At 54.6% G+C, this 19,836-nt stretch overlaps 8 protein-coding genes across 8 annotated transcripts; 5 read left to right on the top strand and 3 right to left on the bottom strand.

The window, feature by feature from the left end:
* Window positions 1-501: 501 nt before the first annotated feature.
* Window positions 502-1,109, bottom strand: J4E86_002092 (uncharacterized protein; the record flags this gene model as incomplete). Its single annotated transcript, XM_051442655.1, has 4 exons — window positions 502-624; window positions 674-727; window positions 781-889; window positions 994-1,109. The coding sequence occupies 4 exons, from the start codon at window positions 1,107-1,109 to the stop codon at window positions 502-504; spliced, it is 402 nt and encodes a 133-aa protein (XP_051306243.1).
* A 484-nt stretch (window positions 1,110-1,593) lies between these two features.
* Window positions 1,594-2,864, top strand: J4E86_002093 (uncharacterized protein; the record flags this gene model as incomplete). The annotated part of the gene is made up of 2 exons (XM_051442656.1): window positions 1,594-2,059; window positions 2,116-2,864. 2 exons carry the CDS (start codon window positions 1,594-1,596, stop codon window positions 2,862-2,864), a joined length of 1,215 nt encoding a protein of 404 aa, XP_051306244.1.
* A 2,421-nt stretch (window positions 2,865-5,285) lies between these two features.
* Window positions 5,286-6,932, top strand: J4E86_002094 (uncharacterized protein; the record flags this gene model as incomplete). The annotated part of the gene is made up of 1 exon (XM_051442657.1): window positions 5,286-6,932. One exon carries the CDS (start codon window positions 5,286-5,288, stop codon window positions 6,930-6,932), a length of 1,647 nt encoding a protein of 548 aa, XP_051306245.1.
* Window positions 6,933-7,224: 292 nt separating this feature from the next.
* On the bottom strand, window positions 7,225-8,260 carry J4E86_002095 (uncharacterized protein; the record flags this gene model as incomplete). Its single annotated transcript, XM_051442658.1, has 2 exons — window positions 7,225-7,653; window positions 7,916-8,260. 2 exons carry the CDS (start codon window positions 8,258-8,260, stop codon window positions 7,225-7,227), a joined length of 774 nt encoding a protein of 257 aa, XP_051306246.1.
* A 1,216-nt stretch (window positions 8,261-9,476) lies between these two features.
* J4E86_002096 (uncharacterized protein) lies at window positions 9,477-9,773 on the bottom strand (the record flags this gene model as incomplete). The annotated part of the gene is made up of 2 exons (XM_051442659.1): window positions 9,477-9,628; window positions 9,689-9,773. The coding sequence occupies 2 exons, from the start codon at window positions 9,771-9,773 to the stop codon at window positions 9,477-9,479; spliced, it is 237 nt and encodes a 78-aa protein (XP_051306247.1).
* Window positions 9,774-10,429: 656 nt separating this feature from the next.
* On the top strand, window positions 10,430-12,997 carry J4E86_002097 (uncharacterized protein; the record flags this gene model as incomplete). Its single annotated transcript, XM_051442660.1, has 1 exon — window positions 10,430-12,997. The coding sequence occupies one exon, from the start codon at window positions 10,430-10,432 to the stop codon at window positions 12,995-12,997; it is 2,568 nt and encodes an 855-aa protein (XP_051306248.1).
* A 1,154-nt stretch (window positions 12,998-14,151) lies between these two features.
* J4E86_002098 (uncharacterized protein) lies at window positions 14,152-16,379 on the top strand (the record flags this gene model as incomplete). The annotated part of the gene is made up of 2 exons (XM_051442661.1): window positions 14,152-15,367; window positions 15,487-16,379. 2 exons carry the CDS (start codon window positions 14,152-14,154, stop codon window positions 16,377-16,379), a joined length of 2,109 nt encoding a protein of 702 aa, XP_051306249.1.
* Window positions 16,380-18,810: 2,431 nt separating this feature from the next.
* On the top strand, window positions 18,811-19,520 carry J4E86_002099 (uncharacterized protein; the record flags this gene model as incomplete). The annotated part of the gene is made up of 2 exons (XM_051442662.1): window positions 18,811-19,209; window positions 19,275-19,520. The coding sequence occupies 2 exons, from the start codon at window positions 18,811-18,813 to the stop codon at window positions 19,518-19,520; spliced, it is 645 nt and encodes a 214-aa protein (XP_051306250.1).
* Window positions 19,521-19,836: the final 316 nt, after the last annotated feature.

Below are 19,836 nucleotides of genomic sequence, written 5' to 3' on the forward strand. Positions count from 1 at the left end.
TAACGTACTACAAGTTCGGCATTTGCATGCAGAAATGGTACTAATTTCTTGAATCTGAGATAGTCGTTCAAGTGAATTCTCCCGCGTCTTTCAACCGGTCATGTTCTATCTGTTATTACGGCAATTCCATGTCTTCGGTCTTAGTCGTGCAGTAGCTCATCACTTCATGCCTGACTGTTCCTATGAAGTGCATAGAAGGTGCATGTCATTCATCATTTTCCGGTTGTATCTGTGCGTTGCTTTCCGAAGCCAAAACCAGGCGTCATGCAATGGCCGCCTCCCCGATAAGTCATTTCCCATGGATCGCGAGACAAATACCCGCAGCTGAGCATGCGCGCATACGGGAAAGCTCTTCGGAGCACGGGCAGAAAAGAAACGTATTTCCAGACGTAACAGAGGGGAGTCCTGTACGAAATGTGTTGGTATGGTACAATCTATTGCGCAACCTCAGACTCGATCCACCAAGCTCCAATTGATCACCCCAGACGCGGTATATACATTCTAGTGTCCGGTGGCCTGGGCGGCGTTCTTCTGCCTCTTCTGGATGACCATGGCCTCGAGGTCCTCGCGCTCGGCCATCTCGGACTCGATCTCTGTGATGAGCTCGGCGAGGTATGGTGTGTCCTTTTGCATTGTCAGCGTCTGGTATTCGGGGTTGAAGCGATATCCCTACATCCTCGGGCTTAGTCCACTCCTCCTTGGGCAGAAGCTGGTGGGACATGGAGAGCTGCCGCAGATTAGCCACATTTGCCATGTCCTGTATATCTTGTTGTGCAGTACCTGGAAAGCTCGGCGCAGACGGAAGACACGGTCGTAGGCTTCCTGTGGTCGGAGACGCTTCAGGGCGGTCTGAACTACGTCGTTCTCCTCGGGGAGCAAGTCATCGGCCCTGCATCACAAATCCCGTCAGCCCATCATTCCACAATCGGCCATATCCCCCACTGCCTCCTTCTGTATTCTTGTATACACCGCGTCCGGATTGGGGCTCCGTACCTCAGACCGAGCTGCCTGTAGCCAGCGGCGTTGCAGTACCAGTTGGCGAGCGGCTTCATCCAGCGCTGCAGCCACGGGCGCTTCATGATGTAGGGGGCGAGAGACGGAGCAGACATGGTTGCGGGTGTTCGACGGCGGATCGGAGGGGTCGAGACGGGTGCTGTCGTCAATTGCAGTTTTGACGGTCGGAGGTGGTGAGGTCGTAATGCGAAAGAAGCGAACGCCAATAGGCCGGCGGGCAGCGCTTGGCCCGCCGCAGGCCTTGGTCTTAATCAGCGGCCTGTCCCCACCCGCCAGAGCAACTTCACTCGTGCTCATCCTAGCTCTGACGTCTGCCCACAACCGCCCTCTCACACGCTCACGAGCGCATATCCTCGCACGAGGCCCGCACGCGACTGAACGCTTCCATCACGACTCCCTCATCTGCCGTCCGCTTGTCAATGGAGCCGAACAATCGCTAGTCATCGTGTTACTCAAGTGCTGCGGGGTTTCCGCAACACTGAGGCACCGCACAGGGGACGACGGCCTGTATGCGCCCACCCCTCTCGCCCCGCGCTCTGAATCAAGCTCTCTAACAAGTCGGCCATGGCAGTACCCCTCATGTCGACACACGAACCCGCGCCGCCGTCCCCGCCTAACGTTCCCGACCGGTATGCGCCTTCCGCCGTGACAGTCGAACCGCGAAACATGTCCACCCCAAACCAGCAGCGCACCTGGAGCTCGCCCGTTGCCGCCCTCGCCGTCAGAGTCTCCAAGCTCCCCGACAGCTCCGTCAATGCTCTGTGCGGAGCGTCTGCCGGAGTTGCTTCGGGCATAGTGACGTGCCCGCTCGATGTTATCAAGACCCGCCTGCAGGCGCAAGGCTCTTTCCGCCCCAGGACATACACCGGGCCAACGCGCACAGTGTACAAAGGCCTCACTGGTACTGCGCGAGTCATATGGATCGAGGATGGCATCCGCGGCCTGTACCGAGGACTCGGGCCCATGCTGCTTGGATACATTCCAACCTGGGCCGTCTACATGAGCACTTATGAATCTACGAAAAACGTTCTCTATCCTCAGATGGGTTAGTAATACACACGGGTACCCGAGTTCCTGTTGCTGACGAGACTGAACCCACAGAGAACAAATGGCTCGCTAGGACCATCGCCTCGTTGTTTGCTGGTGGCTGCTCGACGCTAGTCACTAATCCCATATGGGTCGTCAAGACAAGACTCATGTCCCAGGTCAGCGCCCGCGCATCTCCCGAACACCGGCCGCCATGGCACTACACAAGCACCTTTGACGCCTTTCGCAAAATGTACCTCAAGGAAGGCATTGCCTCCTTCTACTCGGGCCTTACACCTGCGCTTCTTGGCCTCACCCATGTTGCCATTCAGTTTCCGCTATACGAGTTTCTCAAGATGAAGTTTACTGGCCTGGAAATGGGCCAAACGGACAGCAAGACTGAAGACGTGCACTGGTTCGCTATTGCGCTGGCAACAGTCTTGAGCAAGATGACGGCGACTTCGGCGACGTATCCACACGAAGTCTTGCGCACGCGCCTGCAAACACAGCAACGTTCGCTGCCCTCGCACTCCGATAATAATGTATCGTTTCGAGGAGGCCAGCACGACCGCTTTCATACCCGCCCTCCGGGCACGGCTTCGTCGGATGGTATGATAAACCTGCCCCGCTATCGTGGGATCTTGCGAACATGCACAGTCATCCTCCAGGAAGAGGGATGGAGAGCCTTCTACAACGGAATGGGAACTAACATGGTCCGTGCTGTACCTGCTGCAGTCACTACCATGTTGACATTCGAATCGTTGAAAGCCGTCCACCAGAAGCTTAAGAACGAGGGTAGGAGGATAGAGCACGATGTTGAGTGACGATAAGTATCTGAAATTCGTCTCTCAATTCACAGGAACCGATCGGCATCATTACCGGGCGTTTAGTCATGGGTTAGGAGTGGAGATATCCTAGTGAGCACTCCTGTTCTGTTTGTTCATACGTTTGTACGCACAGGGCAGCATTTTCGGGCACTGTCAGCATCAAAGCTTTGGCGTTTGTAGGACAATATGGTTGATTTCCTATAGGTTGTCGCAAGTGCGAGCAGATTTAGCACTTGTTTGAGAGGCACCATCTACATGATTATCTAAATATACTACTAGGAGAGCATTGCTTCTAACAGGTGCATTGTTGCCAGGCCTCCTGAACAAAGCATGCCAACAGGGCGGTCAGCGTCGCAAACGCAGCGCCGCATACGCTGAAGTCATGAGCACCGTCAATAACAGTGAGTTGACGTGTCTACATTCTTCAAGTGAGCGAAGCCCCATTCGCTGAGGTTGGAATTGACAAACGCCCACGCCACTCGCCCTGGTTCCGCGGTCATGCAGGCGCACCCTTCCTAAAGTGCACATGCTTCACGCGTTAGACTTCACACCCTTTGCTAGGCTATATACCTTGCATGTTAATCGTGTCCATTGTCTTGGCCTTTCTGCCGGCACACCATCATGATTCCGTGTACCGCTCCCGCAGAGCCGCATATAAGCCCACCGCCCATACCTGTCCGCAGCCAGCTACGACACGGTTCAGCATATCAAAAGAGGCTGCGCGCTATCATTTCTGAGCGTACGAATGCAACTAGTGTTCCATCGTCTCCTGCCTCCCAAATCCTTTTCGACGAACTTGACCGCGAGTTGACGGAAACAGAACAGAGACTGGTCAGCGTCAACTTGGAGGGAAAGGATATGAGTGACAAGAGAGAGTGTCTGCTCTGGGATAATTGGGAAGGGAGCGATACGTCGACTGAAAGAGGGCTCAAGAGTGACAGTGGTGGTGCTCTGGGAGACGGCTGCTTCAGTGAACTCGAATATGAAGCGAGCGATGGAGACAGCTATCCCGAACCATTGCGACTAAGTGAGAGAAGCGGGGATGTTGTGGAGCAGATGGTGGTGCAAGGGCGCGTGCCGGCACAACGAGGAAGTCGCGACGGCCCACCTTCTGCCATCTACACTAATCACACAACGCGCTCTGAGCACAGCTCACCATCCTCTGATTACAGTGTTCAGACAATGGATACGAAAGTGTCCGACTGGCTGGCACAAGGGTTCCATACCTCTGAGTCTCAGGAACCGAATCCTCCACGACAGGTTTCCAGCAACTCTGATCGCGCCTTCCCTCCCAGACATGCTGTCCTCTCACTTTTCCCACCAACGTCCCTGTCGACCGGTAACAAAGAGTATACACCACCCGGCAGCCCTTTTGCTCGACCTGATTACCCGATGTCCCCGTTGAATAACGGAAGAGATGTGTACGGCAATTACATATCTTCAAACAAGAAAGACTACTTCGCCCCGCAGTCGCCTCCAATGTCGCCTAATATGCAGGCCATCCCGGAAAGCCGAGCCTCTTTAGATCAGGGTCGATCGCCACCCATGGTGCGTCTCCGTGGTGGTGGCTGGAATCTGAAGGGACTATGGAAGACATCCGATACTGGAGGTTCTGATCAAAGCCCTGGTTCAACTTCTATGCCACATCTTACTGGCAAGGATGCTATTGTGCGGGACTTACCTACAATAAATCAAGCTCGGCACCCGGAAAGTCAGGCGGCGCGAAGTGTGCGATCGCACTTCTCCACTACTCGCGATGGTAATGATACAAGGACAGCACAAGGACTGCCAGTCAGATCATCGCCTATTGACACTAGACGACATGGTCAATTTCCCGTTGGAGGGGGCGACGTCAGACCAGGCTCGAATACGCCAGACTCTGCAGGCACGGATGATAGCTCTGTTCCCCGAGCTCGTGCTGATGCAGTCTTGTATCAGTACTTTGGGGCTCAGCTATCCCCACTCGTACCAACATCCCCGGAGATGACCCCATTTAACGTTCGAGCACATCATACAACTCATAGCGGAGCTGATGTACCAGTAATGAATGGGCACCGCTCGCCTCGTCTCGACCGGGCTCTCGCTCAACTCAATTCTCGAAGTGCGTTTTCCTCTCAGAATGACGATGCGCGCCGCTCTACAAGCCCCTCACAAGCGGAAACGAAGACTGAAGATGGGCCATGGGATGCTGTAAGATCACAGGAGACTTCGAATATCGATGGCACAGCTCAAAGCCATGTAATTAGTCCGAGGGTTAAGAAGAGATGGGATAGAAATAACCCTCCTCCGCCACCAAGACTCCCTCCGCCGAATCCACCCAGATTTCTGCGAACTGATCCCCCCGATGACGATGATGACGATGATGCCTCCGAATACACCGACGATAGCCATCCAATTTCCTCCGTGGCAACCGCCAATATGGGGCATGATCAGCTAATTGACCTTCTGGATCTGAATAAGACCGATGTGTACAGAAGGGTTGAGCGTGAGCGCGAGGTTCGACGTATACAAGCACAGCGAGATTGGCACGAGGAAGCAGATCGTAGACGCGATTTAGACGTCAGGCGGCAGCAGCAGGAGGTACTGGGATCGCGAGAGCCTGATCTAGACACTATCTCACCGGACGACAGCGTCACTGCAGTAATGCGGCGCCAGCAAATCGAGAGACGGCATGATTTGCAGCGCCCGGCAGCTGTGGGAGATTATCGTCCTACCAGCTCACCGACACCTTCGCGATATCTGCCTCGCCACGGTCCTATTACAGCTAAAGCTAAGGTCATACCCCAACAGCAAAGCGATCGCATTCACACCATTGGCTACCCGTCTGTTGTGCCAGCCCCGGCAGCCTTTGAGCCAGCTTCCATCAAGCGCAAGCACTCTTTACAAACAGTCCTCTCCAAGGCAGGAAAACTCACACGTCTGATCCTAGCTGCTCCTTCGGATCCCAAGTACAAGACGTATTCACAGCGACAGCCTCCGGTAAAGCAATCAGGAATGAGCGCCGATGCCACTGGGTGGCCAAGAAGTGGAAAAGCCTCTTCAGCAAACCATGGGATGTTCATGTCAACTCAGGCACCACAGCAAAGGACTATGTTCAGCCGCGATCGGCCGCAGACCAGTGGAGATGATGTGAAGAAATCGGATAGCAGGGGTTGGGAGCATCCAAGAGGCAGGAGAGCGAAGAAAGTCGAGAAGGTGGAGACTAAGAAAAGGAGAGGGAGGTGGGGAAGAAAAACGGATGACGAGACGTCCACTGGAGATGCTCAAGTCATCGATTTTGCGTGTCAAGACGCAGCTCGGTCAAAAGGTGGTACACGGCTTCAACATCCGCCTCGCGCACGTTCGCCATCACCAAAAGCTCTAACGCGAGCCGCTGAGCCTCCCATTGCTCCTGTTTCCAAGTCTTCCACGTACCACCACCCAGAACCCGAATTCACGCCTAGCGACGCAGCAGGTACACCGCAAACAAGATTTGGCCCACCAGATCGCGAGGGAAAGTTATACGTCCGTCGCCGCGATGGAGAGGTCCTACCATTCAATCCCGCACTGGGATATCCGTACCACTCACGTCTCAACACCTACTACGACCACAAAACGGTAGATGCCACAACGATGGCATGGCTGCAAGGCATCCGCGCACAAACCGATGCAATTCCTCATCCCACGATCAACATGCGAGGCGGTGACGGTAGCATCTCTTCCGAACTGCGTTCCACGCATGGCGAAGCGAGCAGTCTGGCATCGCACCACCACCTCCTAGCGTCAGCGGCAATGAGTCTGGATAGTGGCGACGAAACAATCGATGGTACTGATATAGACGCCCTACTTATGTCGTCCATGCATCTCCGTTTGGGTCGGGTTACGCACGAAGCTATTGCTGCAGTCAACGGCACCCATGAAGATGGAGGGGACAACAGGCCTAGTTGTGATGAAGCACACGTCCGGTCGAGTTTCAGCACTGATTCTACGGTGGAGCTCAGGCGGGGGAAGAAGGCCAAGGAGAGTGCCTGGCGGAACGAAGACCAAGCTAGGGCTATGGCTATGGCTATGCATGGCTTTGGGTAAGGGCATTCGGTCTCGGAAACCCGTCGGAAGGAACGAGGGTGGTGATCATGGGTCACTATATATGAAAATATCCTCGTGTAGGGGGAAGATGGCTCTTCATAGCTTTCTGTGGCTACAAACTGGCATGGGAGCTCAGTCACGATTCCACATCCATGTCTGCGGGAAACTCTCTTACAAATCTATACAACATTTCAAGAACGCCTCATTCCTGCCCAAAACAGTGCCCTTGTTATACAGAGTTGAGATGATATCCAAAAGACGCCATTCCATGCCAACCATGCTCATCAAATCATCAATAATCGCAGTGATTATAGTCATAAAGCGAGCCCATACCCGCAACCGTAAGCGCAAAGTCGACCGTCTCGCTTCTATCCCAAAAGTACTCGCGCATCCACGTGGAAACCATATCGAGAGCCGAAACGGCCGAGTTGCTCGACCACACTTTCTCGTGGCGGGCCCAGGAAGAATGCTGCCATAGCGTCTCAGGATACTGTTGCTGCAGCATTGGGAGTAGCGATCTGGGTGCTGCGGCTCGTGTGCCGTGTAAGATGCCAGCTTGGACGAGGGGATAGATCCCTGAGGCTATACTTATGATGGCGATGAGATTGGGGTTTAGACATTGCGAGGTGAGGAAGGAGGTAGCTTCTACCGGCATTGCGGTCGCTGAGAAGGATCCAGGGATGACGAGGATGTCGAATTGAGGCGCATTGTCGAACGAGTTCTAGTTAAACGTCAGTCACAGTACTCGAAAAAGAAGTTGAAGCGAATAGTGGGTAGGGGCTCGTGTTGACCTTTACCTCCCTGCCAGACTTGTCAGAGATGACTACTTGAAGGCAGTCAAGACCGGGCGAATCCAGCGCGACCAAAAAGGGTGGCTCTTCTTGGCCAGAGGAGATGGCTGTTTGGAGGGTATGGATGGATGGATGGGTGGGAGGTCGTGTCGATCGTGTTTTCGATACGGAGCAATTCGAAGCTTAGCTCACCGTCACCGGCATTCGCGTGCCAGCCGTGACAGGAAAACTCCCCTCTCCGGTCACACTGACATATCGAATGTCGATTTCGTCCACGGCCGAGTCCATGACGGATGCCGTGGCGTGCATTCTGCTGATTCTGTTTCTTCCAACCATGGCGAGGAGGTCAAGTGCGGCTAGGTCGGCTAGTTGGATTTGGTCGTTGCTGAGTACTAGCACGCCGATGCGTAATGAGGATTTTGAAGGAGGGGCATAGTGGATGTTGAGGTCTTCTTCAGAGGTTGATGAGGTGGTGCAGAAATAGAAGAGGTCGGCCTGACTCGGGAATGATATTGCGCTTCTTGGTGGAGACGGCATGAGGAGAAGTGACGGTCGGTATGACGGAGTGGAGATTGAACTTGATTGATGAATAGGTGTTTTGCTCAAGTGAGCTGGATAGGTATGGCAATATTACCGTGCGGCCTCAGGATGTCTTTATACACTCCAGGCAGTAAGCTCTCGTACATCCCTGAAACCAAGGTAAGAGTGAACAGGGCAAGAGCATTGTCAAGCGTCATCCGGATACGCTTCCCCCCACTGTACGATGATCTGCATTAGTGAGGTACGGCTCAGCCCCTTGGTGCCCTTGGAAACTCGCTGACTCAGTCCGGTTAGAAGCCGTTCGTGACCGACTGCTCCCGACCAGACTCCCATCGTGCAGCAAGGCGTATACAGGCCCATATACCTTTGCGTTCGAATCAACTTGAATATGTGTATCGCCTGTGGTAGCTGTGGTTTAGATGTAGCTGCATGTTCTTCACCTCGTAAACTGCCGTGATGAGAGACTAGGCATCCCAATTCGCATCCATGCCAGTGGACGAACGCGTTCGGTAAGCGGCACGCGTAACGGGAGCGCCGAAAACGCGGATAAGCACTTGAACGCATTGAAACAACTCCAAGATGATTAGACGGTGGCTGTGAGCGGAGTTAAAGGAAGAAGTCGGAGACGTTCAGATTGAGCTCGAGGCTAAGAGGTCGGGCGGAGCGCCTTAAGGCTCAGGCACCAGATTTTGCTGGTCAGCTGTCGTGGAATTACATCAGGGCCGGAAATTTGTTGTGACCAAGATAGCAATGGGAATTGTAATGGGTGAGCTTGGATACGGTGGCTTCTCGATGATGCGTGGCGACCCGGCTTCAGCTCGTGGCATGTGACGTCTGCGCGCCGCTTGGGGCAGGAGCAATCTGGTGGAACACCGAGATGCCGCGACGCTGGGGACTGTGATGGCGCATGCGCACCGCTCTTGACTCTATCGGAATCCCCTGAAATGATTCGAACGTGCTACATTATTCATGTTTTGACCTGCATCGCGCCCAAAAGCGACTTTGGTATCTCATATAGTCAGGTGTGGATTTAGGGTGGGAGGGTATTCTTCATTTATTCGCTGCATCTACAAAATCGCACCAGATGTAGAGGGCCGTGGCGGCAGCTCAAAGTCAGAGCGTGCGCGCAATCACAGCCGTGAAATCCATCGCTCATTGACCCAAAAACAATATAGAAAAAAGGCTGTCGTAGGTGCATGCTACGTTGCATTCTCTAGATGTCCTTGGCCTCACCGTCAGCCTCGCCGGACTTGACGGTCTTGCCAGTCTTCTTGATCTTCTCGAGGACGGTGTCGTAGGATAGCGAATCGGCGGCGGTGATCTCGGCGGTCTGGTTCTCGAGCGAGACGTTGAAGGACTCAACACCTGTGGAATAGTTAGAACATGATGCCTGGACCGCCGGCGCATGCTGCATCGGAAACTGACCCTCGAGCTTCTTGAGGACGCGCTCAATAGCGCCAGAGCAGCCGCCGCAGCTCATGGCAACGTTGAACTTGTAGGTGTGCGTCATGATGTACGAGGTTTGTAGGTGGTGTTGGTGATAGGGTCGGAGGTTTAGTGCGGGTCGCGGGGCTGTAATATTGTGTTTGTTTGATAACCGCGAAGAGAGGAGCTGTGACTAGTATATATAGGTATCACTAGCGGAAGGACGTCGCGACGAGCGGATGAGCAAGTTTCAAGATGGTGGTGCAATTCGGCTAGATTGTTATAGATTGCCGTCGCGCCCCGCTGACATATTGAGCCTCCATCACGACATTTCCGGGTTGTGGAACCGCGCGCGCCTCAGCCATGTATGTACAATGTCCGTGTCTCGTTTGACATGGCGATACTTTGGCGGCATGAAACATGCTCAGTGAGGGTCTGGGAGCACACGATTAGGTGTCCTCGCCGGTGCTCTGACATGGGGACACGGTGTCTTGGATGCCGCGACCCGTAAATTGCCATGTCCAAGTCTCGCATGTGCTGGGCCCGTTCCTGCAGGTGAATTGCTGAACCCTGAGGCCGCGCCCGCCCCACGTTGGCTAGCGCGGGGCTCAAGCTGCATCCCTCGCACGCCCAGGCGGTTGGGCGGTGACGTCGCCCACTGCCGCCTGTAAACACGGCCAAACATTTCTTGCCCATGACTTTGAGTATAGCAGCCAGCCAGCAGACGACACAACCCGCACCATGGCCAGCAACATCCTGTTCCTCCCCTTCCGGCGCTCGCACTCTGTGAACCTCACCGACGCCATCAAGCAGTACATATCCTCCAAATATGACCAGCATCCCGACATGTTCACCAAAGACCTCGAGACGATCGAGAAGCTGCGGTCCGTCGCCACCCACGCCCAAGAACCCCACCCGAGCAACATCCCGAAGCTGCAGCAGTACGCCGCGCAGCTGATATGGCTGAGCGGAAAGTTCCCCATCGACATCGGCGTAGAGTTTCCCTGGTATCCTGCGCTGGGATACAACACGAGCCGCCCGACATCGCGCAACAACCTCCGCTTCGAACTCGCCAACATCATGTTCAACCTCGCGGCCATGTACTCCCAGCTGGCCATGTCGTCGAACCGGAGCACACCAGACGGGCTGAAGATGGCAGCCAACAACTTTTGCCTCGCAGCCGGAGTCTTGTCACACTTGAGGAATACTATCCTGCCGGAGCTGCGGACAGAGCCACCCGAAGACATGGACCTCATGACACTCGAGTGCCTGGAAAAGCTCATGCTAGCTCAAGGGCAGGAGTGCTTCTGGCAGAAGGCTGTCAAGGACGGGATGAAAGACGCGACCATCGCCAAACTAGCCGCCCGCGTATCCGATCTATACAACGAGGCGGGAGACGCAGGCATACAATCGGACGCTATCAGCAGCGAGTGGATACATCATATGACGGCGAAACACCACCACTTTGCGGCTGCTGCACAATACCGCGCAGCCTGCGATTCTCTCGAGAAGCGCAAGTATGGCGAGGAGGTTGCCCGGCTACGCGACAGTCTTACGTGCGTCAACGAGGCTCTCAAGGAGCAGCGCTACATCAACAAAGTCGTGCTTGCAGATCTCAACGGCTTGAAGAACCGGATAACGGAGGACCTGAAGCGGGCCGAGAAGGACAATGACATGATCTACCTGCTACCTGTACCACCAAAGGCAGAGCTCAAGATTCTGGATCGAGCCAATATGGTAGTCTCGAGAGTCCCCAAGGAGATAGCCGAGTCCAATTCGATGCTGGGAGAGCGCGGCGAGCTTGGCCCAGCGCTCTTCTCCAAGCTGGTGCCCTACTCAGTGCATCTGGCTGCTAGCATCTACGTAGACCGACGGGATCGATTAGTCAACGGTACCATCGTAGAAGAGCTAGAGTCATTGACAAATAAGATTCACGAGGTACTCCGCAGCTTAAACTTGCCCGGCTCCTTGCAGGCTCTAGAGAAGCCGCTGGGACTTCCCCCTGGTCTCGTAGCACACGCTGAAGAGATTCGTCAACAAGATGGCATCAACCGTCTCTTGCGCTCAATGGAGGATACGAAGAAGCTCATGTACACCGACCAAGCTATATATCAAGAAGGTGTCGATATCTTGAGGTCGGAAGCGACAGAGGACGAAGGCGCACGACGCAAGTTTGGCACAGAGCGCTGGACACGGCCGCCCGCAGAGCAAGCAGCGCCTAAGCTCTATGCCCAGATCAACGAAATTGACGGCTACTTCAAGGCTGCTACTAACAGTGATAATATCGTAAAGACGAAGTTGAAGGAGAATGAGCACTTCATACGATTGCTCAGTGGACCGGACCACGAGCTTGAAAACTACGTCCCGAGCGGCCGGAGACCTGCCATCACTGGCGATGTCGAGCGCGAGGCCGGCAAGCTTCGTGGCAGCTTCAATGAAGTCAGCAGGCTCGAGAGTAGGCGACGGCGGAAGATTGAGGCATTGCGGACAAAGGCGAAGCAAGACGACATAAGTAAGTCCCGCGCATCCCTACACAAGCCATATTCTGACAGCAGGCTAGATCCGGAGCTGTTGCGCGAAGCTGCTCGCTTAGAACGGGAGTACCCTATGCAGACAATCGAGGCTGTGCAGTTTGAAGGGCTTTTCGATAAGCGTCTTCAGATGTACGATGCCGACCAAGACATGATCCAAGAAGAAGAAAAGGAGCAGGCAGAAGCTATCAAGCGACTGCAAGACGCAAACGCTGCGTTCTTGATCGCTCGTCGTGGCGATCAATCCACCAAGAAGCGTGAGCAAGCGTTGCAAAATCTAGAAAACGCATACTTCAAGTACAAGGAGATCATCTCGAATCTCGACGTTGGGCGAAAGTTTTACAATGACCTAGCTAAGATTGTAAATCGATTTCGGGATGAAGCGCGCACTTTTGCTTACAATCGCAAGTCAGAAGCGTCACATCTAGAAAGGTATACAGATGCAACGACTAGTTCCAACGCCTATGCTAATGGTCCCAGCGATCTCACTACTCGAATGAGCTCCCTCGGCCTCCAGCAAGCAACGACAAACTCATTACATCAGCAGAAAGCGGCAGATGCACAAAACCCGCATTATGGTGCGACTGCACATGCGGAAGAACCTTTGGCAGCTCCGACACCCACGAGAGCAAACGTACCTCCGCCGTCTGGTATGTGGACACCAGAGGTTGGAATCCGGTTTGGTGGGGTGCCTACATCATCCGGGAACGCTCGACCTTCTGCGGGTCCTCCACAAGATGGGCGGTGGGACCCTGCACAAGGCCTAAAGTTTGGGTAGATTTGGTGGCCTGAAGCGTCGTGCTATTAGCACAAGTAGTATATGGTCGAGATGTGGACCCGATGCACATGCACTTGTGCGGCTCTGCGAAAACACACAATTGGGACCAAATATGCTATTATTATCGTAGCTAAGTAATGCATCTCACAACGTTGTCGAGCATAGGAGCGAGGGCTTGGTTTGTGGGGACATGGGAGTACGCCTTGAGAAAGTGCGCCTTGCGACGTTGGTTCGAGCGAGGCAGTGCAGAGAACGCTCAGTGGGCCTACGGGTAATGACCTCAGGGACGCGACGGCTCGCCGAATGGCCTTCGCGCCAAAGAATCGCGCGGTGTGTGAAATTGGGCCAGTAGTGTTGCCCGTCGGATTGGTCGCCGAGGGTGTGATTCGAACGTTTTGTGACGGCTCGGCATCACTTTGATGTTCTCAAGCGGTGTCGTCGACCGCCCGCCGTAGCCGGCTATTAGACGCTTCACCAATGGACGGCCCGCGTGAATATGCGCAAGCTAAGTCGTTGTATAAGGCTGGGGCGGAGTGAGCAGTTGAACACAGTGATTCCCCAAGACCGAATGCCAGTAGCGGTCAGCTCTATTCCACCGAACCTAAACCCACGAATTGCTTTGCGACTATCACGCGACAACGTTCCACGTCGGCCAGCGCGTATCTCCCAGGGACTCGCAGCCGCGCTTGCTTGTCGCCATTGCTACTGCCCACGTCCAGCTCCCTCGCCCGCGTTGCTCCCGACGTCATCACCGGCGGGCAGAAGAACAACGCATAACGCATCCCCTAGCTCGTGGTTTCACGTCTCTCAAGAGTCTGAAACCAAGGAACACACAAGGAACTTTGCAGCGGGCTCTCCCATTGCGGGGCTAATTATAGCGGACTAGGCCGCTTCCAGCGCCGTCGCTCTTCGTGAGGTGGGCTGTGTCCTGCGACCGACGACTACACTGCGCCTCCTTCACACTCACCAGCCTCAGCAGACAAGCCAGTAACCCGACGACATTGCGTGTACCTGGAGGATATTCGACCACTCACAGCCGGCCGTTGATTCTTGGTGTCTACGAAGCTCTCCACGTTGGCCCAAGCGCGGCCTCCAGGGCTCCCTCCTCCACATCCCACCTATTCTTGGGCACACGCGAATCCAGCACCTACATCATGGACATCCAACAGCGAGGGCGCTCTCCCTCAGTCGGCCAGCGCATTCATAAGGCGCACTCTCCCTCGCCCAGCCCACATGCGCCCTTCCAGCACCAGCACAACGTCGGCCTGGGCTTCGATCCTGCTCAAGACCCATCCTCGTACGCCGTCACCAGCGCGGGGCTAAACAGCACGCACTTCCTCACCACGACCCAAGGCCAGCCATTCCCCCAGCAGAACACCTTTGCCGACCCAGCTTTCTTCCAAGCTGCGCAGAACATTTCGCAGCACAACACTCCGCAATTCGGCCCCCAAGGCAGCAACATCTCGCCCGACCCACTCGACATCGCCAACTCCACCAACGCCGACTACGCCAACTTCTTCCAGGCCAACGACCTCGGCCAGAACCAATCGCTGCCCTCGTATCTTGGGAACACGCTTGACCCGCACATGCTCGACAGCCAGTCGCAACACAACCAGTCTATCGACCCTTCCGATCTTATGCACCAGATGGCAGCCACACAGCACAACGCGCCTACCCCGCCGCACCTGCTGCCCAACATGAACAACCACCATTCTCCGAGCCCACATGCTTCGCCGAACCTGAACCAAGGCCCCTTCAGATCACCCGGCCATTCGCGACACACGTCATTAGACCCCAGCGCGGCCTACGGTCAGATTACGGAATGGGGGCAGATGGCGGGCGGGTTTGGCCAGCACAGGTCTAGGTCTAGGGGCAACAGCGATGCTGCGTCCTCTGTACACGCATCGTCGGTGCACAACTCGCCGTACCTGCACCACCAGGACAGCTTGGACAATGAGCAGCCGTCACCCCTCATCAACGCACAGAACGACCCCCAGCTATTCCAGGACCCTGTCCCAGGATTCGACCGATTCAACCTGAACAGCAGCAATGCGCACATGAGCGCGGGTAACAGCCCCCACATCTCGCCTCGTCTGCTTCCCCAGAATCAACAAGTCCTTCCTCAATTCCAGCCCGAAACCTTTGGTCTCACCCAGAACATGAACCCGTATGCGCCTCCAGACATGAACAGCTACCCAGGTCAAGCTGAGCCGTTCCCCTCACTGAATCAGCCTGTGCCTGAGTTCGGTCAGGCCGACGCCATGTCGCCGCCGGAAATCAATATTGACTTTGCACCGCCTTCACGGCAAGCAAGCTTTGAGCCACCCAAGCCCGAGCATCAAATAGATGCGCTGAGCCCGCCAGACAGATGTAAGCAGTCCAATGAAACCTACCAACCATTTCTAACAGCGAAACAGCACGCAGCCGGAACAGAACTCGCGCCAGATCCGATCCTTTTAGCAGTGCTAGCTCGCGCGCATCAACACCAGGCTCGGATGTGAACCGCTCACTTTCCCCACACGCTGCCAAGTCTCGTTCTCCGTCGCCCTCGAATAAATCCTCGCGCCGTTCTTCTACATCAAGCGTACCCAATCGCGACTACATCTTGGATCTTGCAGACCCGTCGCGACCTGCGCCCGCGGATGGCTCCAACCCAAAGCGCACACAGAAGCATCCGGCAACCTTCCAGTGCACGTTGTGTCCGAAGCGCTTCACTCGAGCCTACAACCTTCGATCGCATCTGCGAACACATACGGACGAGCGTCCGTTCGTCTGCAGTGTCTGTGGAAAAGCCTTTGCGCGCCAGCACGATCGCAAGCGACATGAAGGTCTCCATTCGGGCGAGAAGAAGTTTGTCTGCCGTGGCAACCTCAAGAATGGCAACAACTGGGGCTGTGGTCGACGATTCGCTCGTGCAGATGCTCTTGGACGTCACTTCCGATCCGAGGCAGGCCGTGTGTGTATCCGACCGCTACTCGAAGAGGAGGCGCGCGAGAAGGGTGAATGGGATGGCCAAAATCAGCAGCTGAACAATGGCAATGGCATGTTCGCACCAATGCCAGCTCAAAACTTTGGTAGCATGATGCCCGGGCAAACAGGCTTCGAGTCGTTCCCTCAGGCTGGTGGCATGCAAGCCCCACAGCCATTCCTGCCCGCTGCCATTCTCGCTCAGTACCCAGCACTCGCGGGCATTCAGTGGGATCAGCTCCCAGCCGGGCCGCCTGACGACGATGGCGATATTAGCGGTCGCAGCAGTTTCGACGCTTCTAGTGGAGGCGAATACTTTGAAGAAGAGAGCGACTACCAGCAGGGCGGTCAACAGCCCATGTACGCTGGTGGAAATAACAGCGGGTGGGTCAGTGACTCGTACGACGGACGGTAACCGTCCTTCTTCACGCTCTGTTTTCTCTGGCGGCCCTCATCTCTTCACGATTCTGCAACGCATTCACGACTTGTCTCTACGAACCATGCGCGCCTGTGCCTTCTGTCACTTCATGTTTCTTGTTTGGATACCACTTTCATTGCTTCGTACGCGCCTAAGGGTCATTGATACCCCCGGATTGGAGACTATCAGGGAGTTTTGTTTTGGAGATTATGGGCCTCGACGCCTGCTTGTAGCCGTCTTTGCTCGGTGGCGTTGTATTGCTTGATTTAGACCAGAGTATATACCACAGGAAATGTAGCTTCAAGCCTTCACTTTGATTCTTGGTCGTTGGAGATGTGATGTGACTGGTGCTTTGGCTACGCTGGAGAATTATCCTGATGTATGTAAGTTTAATCATACAGCATGGGACGCCAGACAAAGTTCTGATGTGACCACTATTTTAGACGCGCATGGTTTGCAACGTTTGTTCGCTTGTGTTCCTGTACCGCGTGTTTGTGAAAGCAAGCACGAGAGGGTGTCTAGTCTAGTTACTGGATGCGCGTTTCGTAGGCTTGTGCTTTGCAGAGGCGCATATAGATGGGCAAATTGTAGGATCTCCCGTCGTGACATTGGTTTATGCTATACTTTCCTCAATACACGCAGGGAATAGGCGAAGATGCGCGTTGTAAGCTGTTCCATGTGTTGTATGCGTCCTCGTCCCCACGTCTGGAGGCAGCAAACATGCATAGCAAAAGAAAGCGTTTTCTGGAAAAGGTGAATTCCAATCTTATAGTTTACAAATAGGGGGTAAAAAAAAGATGCAGAGAATCACGCAGAGAGTGCGAAGCTTCTGTGAGCGTTGCAGGAGCAAAAAAGGAGAGTGGGCCTGACCGGGATTCGACTTTACAAACGTTAGATTCTAAACTTCACATATTCAAGGCTGTGACAACTTACACCCGGGGCCTGTCACATAACAGATACTCTGTATCCAGGATAATTTTCCCGAAGCGACAATCATACCACTAGACCATCAGGCCGACTTTTGTCTTGTTGATGACAAATTTCGAAAGTAGGTGGTCCTAGTACTTGGTTGAACAGCCTCCAAAGGACATGGCGGAGACGTCTGGGAGGTCGCTGGGTAAGTGGAGTCGCGTGGGAATGTTGGTTTGAGGCGGCTGGTGCCGATTTGGTACGTGGACATGGTGCGCAGTGGGGCAGTGGTATATCTTAGTCAGGGTGGGACGCTTCTAATCATGGAATTCACAGCCTCACTTTACTCCTTTCGGAAGACTTTGCGACAGAAATCTCGAACTTCTTGTCGACCTTGACCGTCTGTGCTGCAAGCATTGATCGCGAGGATAGTAGAATCAAGCCGCAGACCCAGCACGACATCGAGATGCAGACTGCCCAGCACAACACCACCACAACCAGATTGCATCGTATATACATGCAAGGTCGGCATGCAGGCATCACAAGACCCCGATCTTGACGTCTTGGTAAAACAGAACAGGCTGGGCGCATCTCCTTATCGCACGCCTCATTTGCCCAGTAAAGTGTCACCGAAGCTTATGCGCACTGGGTGGAGAGCCGATCATACAGGCACAAGTATGTCCTGTGCATGGTGACGGGAGGGAGCCGACATCGCTAAACCTATGGCGATCCCCCCTGCAACTGTGCGCTCAACAACTGCTACACCGACATTTTGGCGCCGTTGCGTTCAAGGTGGTCGCCATCACGAACGAACATGCTGTCCGTGGACACTCAACGACTATCATGTTTCCACTCCAATCGAGTGCCGTAGTCGTAATCAAGACATCAGACGGTTTATTTGAGCACGCTGCGACCATGATCAAAAGTGCGGGGGAGACGTGCTGGGCATGCTAGAGCGGGTCCCTTCCATTGGTTCGGGCCAGCCCTTGTGCCACATGCAGTATAGTGGGTGCCCCAAGCTCCCTCCCAGCAAGCTCCCATCCACTGAGCACCACGGAGTCCAACGCTGCATTCCCGATGTGCCCACTCGTTATGAAGTGAACAATCCACGAGGGTGTCCTGAGTCGTTGTACAGCACAGCTCACTGACCGCTCTCTGTAGAGATTCCAGAACGCAGGCCAAGGAATCCGAAGGTGGTCGCCGCTGCTGTGTTGTGAGGCTCGAGGGCTTAGAAAAGGGAGAGCTTCCCCTCACTGTGTCGCGAGCTCAGCTGTCATTCCTGTCCTCTCAACACCTGTTCCTGTCTACCGGTTCGCCTGATAGCGCTTCCCATTGCCCGCCGCCTTCCGAAGCTTACTGACGCCCGCATCTTTGCGTCACTGAAACCTTATCGTCTTATAATCTACCACTAATTGCTCGTCTTGCTTCTTTCAAGTACTACTACTTCTTCCTCTCCGCGCGCACTTGCGTTTCGTTCACATCCAACTTCCCATACCTCAACACTACACACATCTTCGCAATGGCCGCCTCAAAACCCAGCGTTCGCATCATCAGCGCCCTCGCCGGCCCCCGCCTTCTGGGCCCTCGTCTCACAGTCCGCCAGCTGTCAATGACAGGTTCGACTGCCTCTTCATCGCTCCTCACAACCGACAAGCCCTATGCCTCAAATCGCTCAGCTGGACCCATCCGCCTTCATGGCGAGCAAACCATCCCAGTCCCCGAGGCTACCGAGACCGGCAACAAAGTCCGCCGCTTTAACACATCGAGGAGCTTAAAGTCCGTTGGCGATTCCAGTACCCTGGACTTTATGCACTTCCCGGAGTTTGACCTGGAGAGCCGAAGCGCGCCCATGGGTATCAGAGTCCCTATCATCCCATGGGCCAACGTTGCCAGCCGGGGTGCTGAGAGCGAGGATTCCGTAAGTCTTGTCCCACTCTCTGTCTTTTGTTTATCGCGCAAGAATGCTAACGATATGCTTCCTAGATCCCCATGCAGCCCACAATCTACACTGTCTCCGCTGACGGTACCCACATCCACTCCCCTTCCGCAATGACCGAAGTGTCCGACACAAACCAGTCTGGCTACCAGGGCATCGCTGAGGCTGTCGCCAACAAATTCACCTCAACCCGTGAGGAGGGTGAGGGTATGGTAAAGCAGATCTGGAATGACCTCATGGAGGATCTTGCCGATCTTGCGAGTGGCTCAAAGCGCGGCTCTAACAAGGCTTAAGTGGGGTGTACATATGCTGTCATAACTGCCGTCGGCGAACGGCGGTTCTGATGGTTACGTGGGCTTCGGACTGTACTGGACTTCCGATGGCTATCGGGTGGGTCTAGGGATGTTGAGTCGAAGCATGTTTTTGCTTTCTTGGTACTGTGGAATGGAAGGGTCTAGCGCGAAGTGCTCGGGCTTATGAGATCACGAAATACATTTTAATCGCTCTACGATCAGTGTCTCTCATTCTTCGTTGCAATGCGCTCGTTTGACTTCGCTGCCCCACCCCGACTTTTGATCAAGGTGTGCGCGAGCACAGTGCTGATTGACA

The sequence above is a fragment of the Alternaria arbusti genome (assembly GCF_024043155.1).
Source record: "Alternaria arbusti strain BMP 1465 chromosome Unknown scaffold_2, whole genome shotgun sequence".
In the NCBI taxonomy this organism is placed as follows: Eukaryota; Fungi; Ascomycota; class Dothideomycetes; order Pleosporales; family Pleosporaceae; genus Alternaria; species Alternaria arbusti.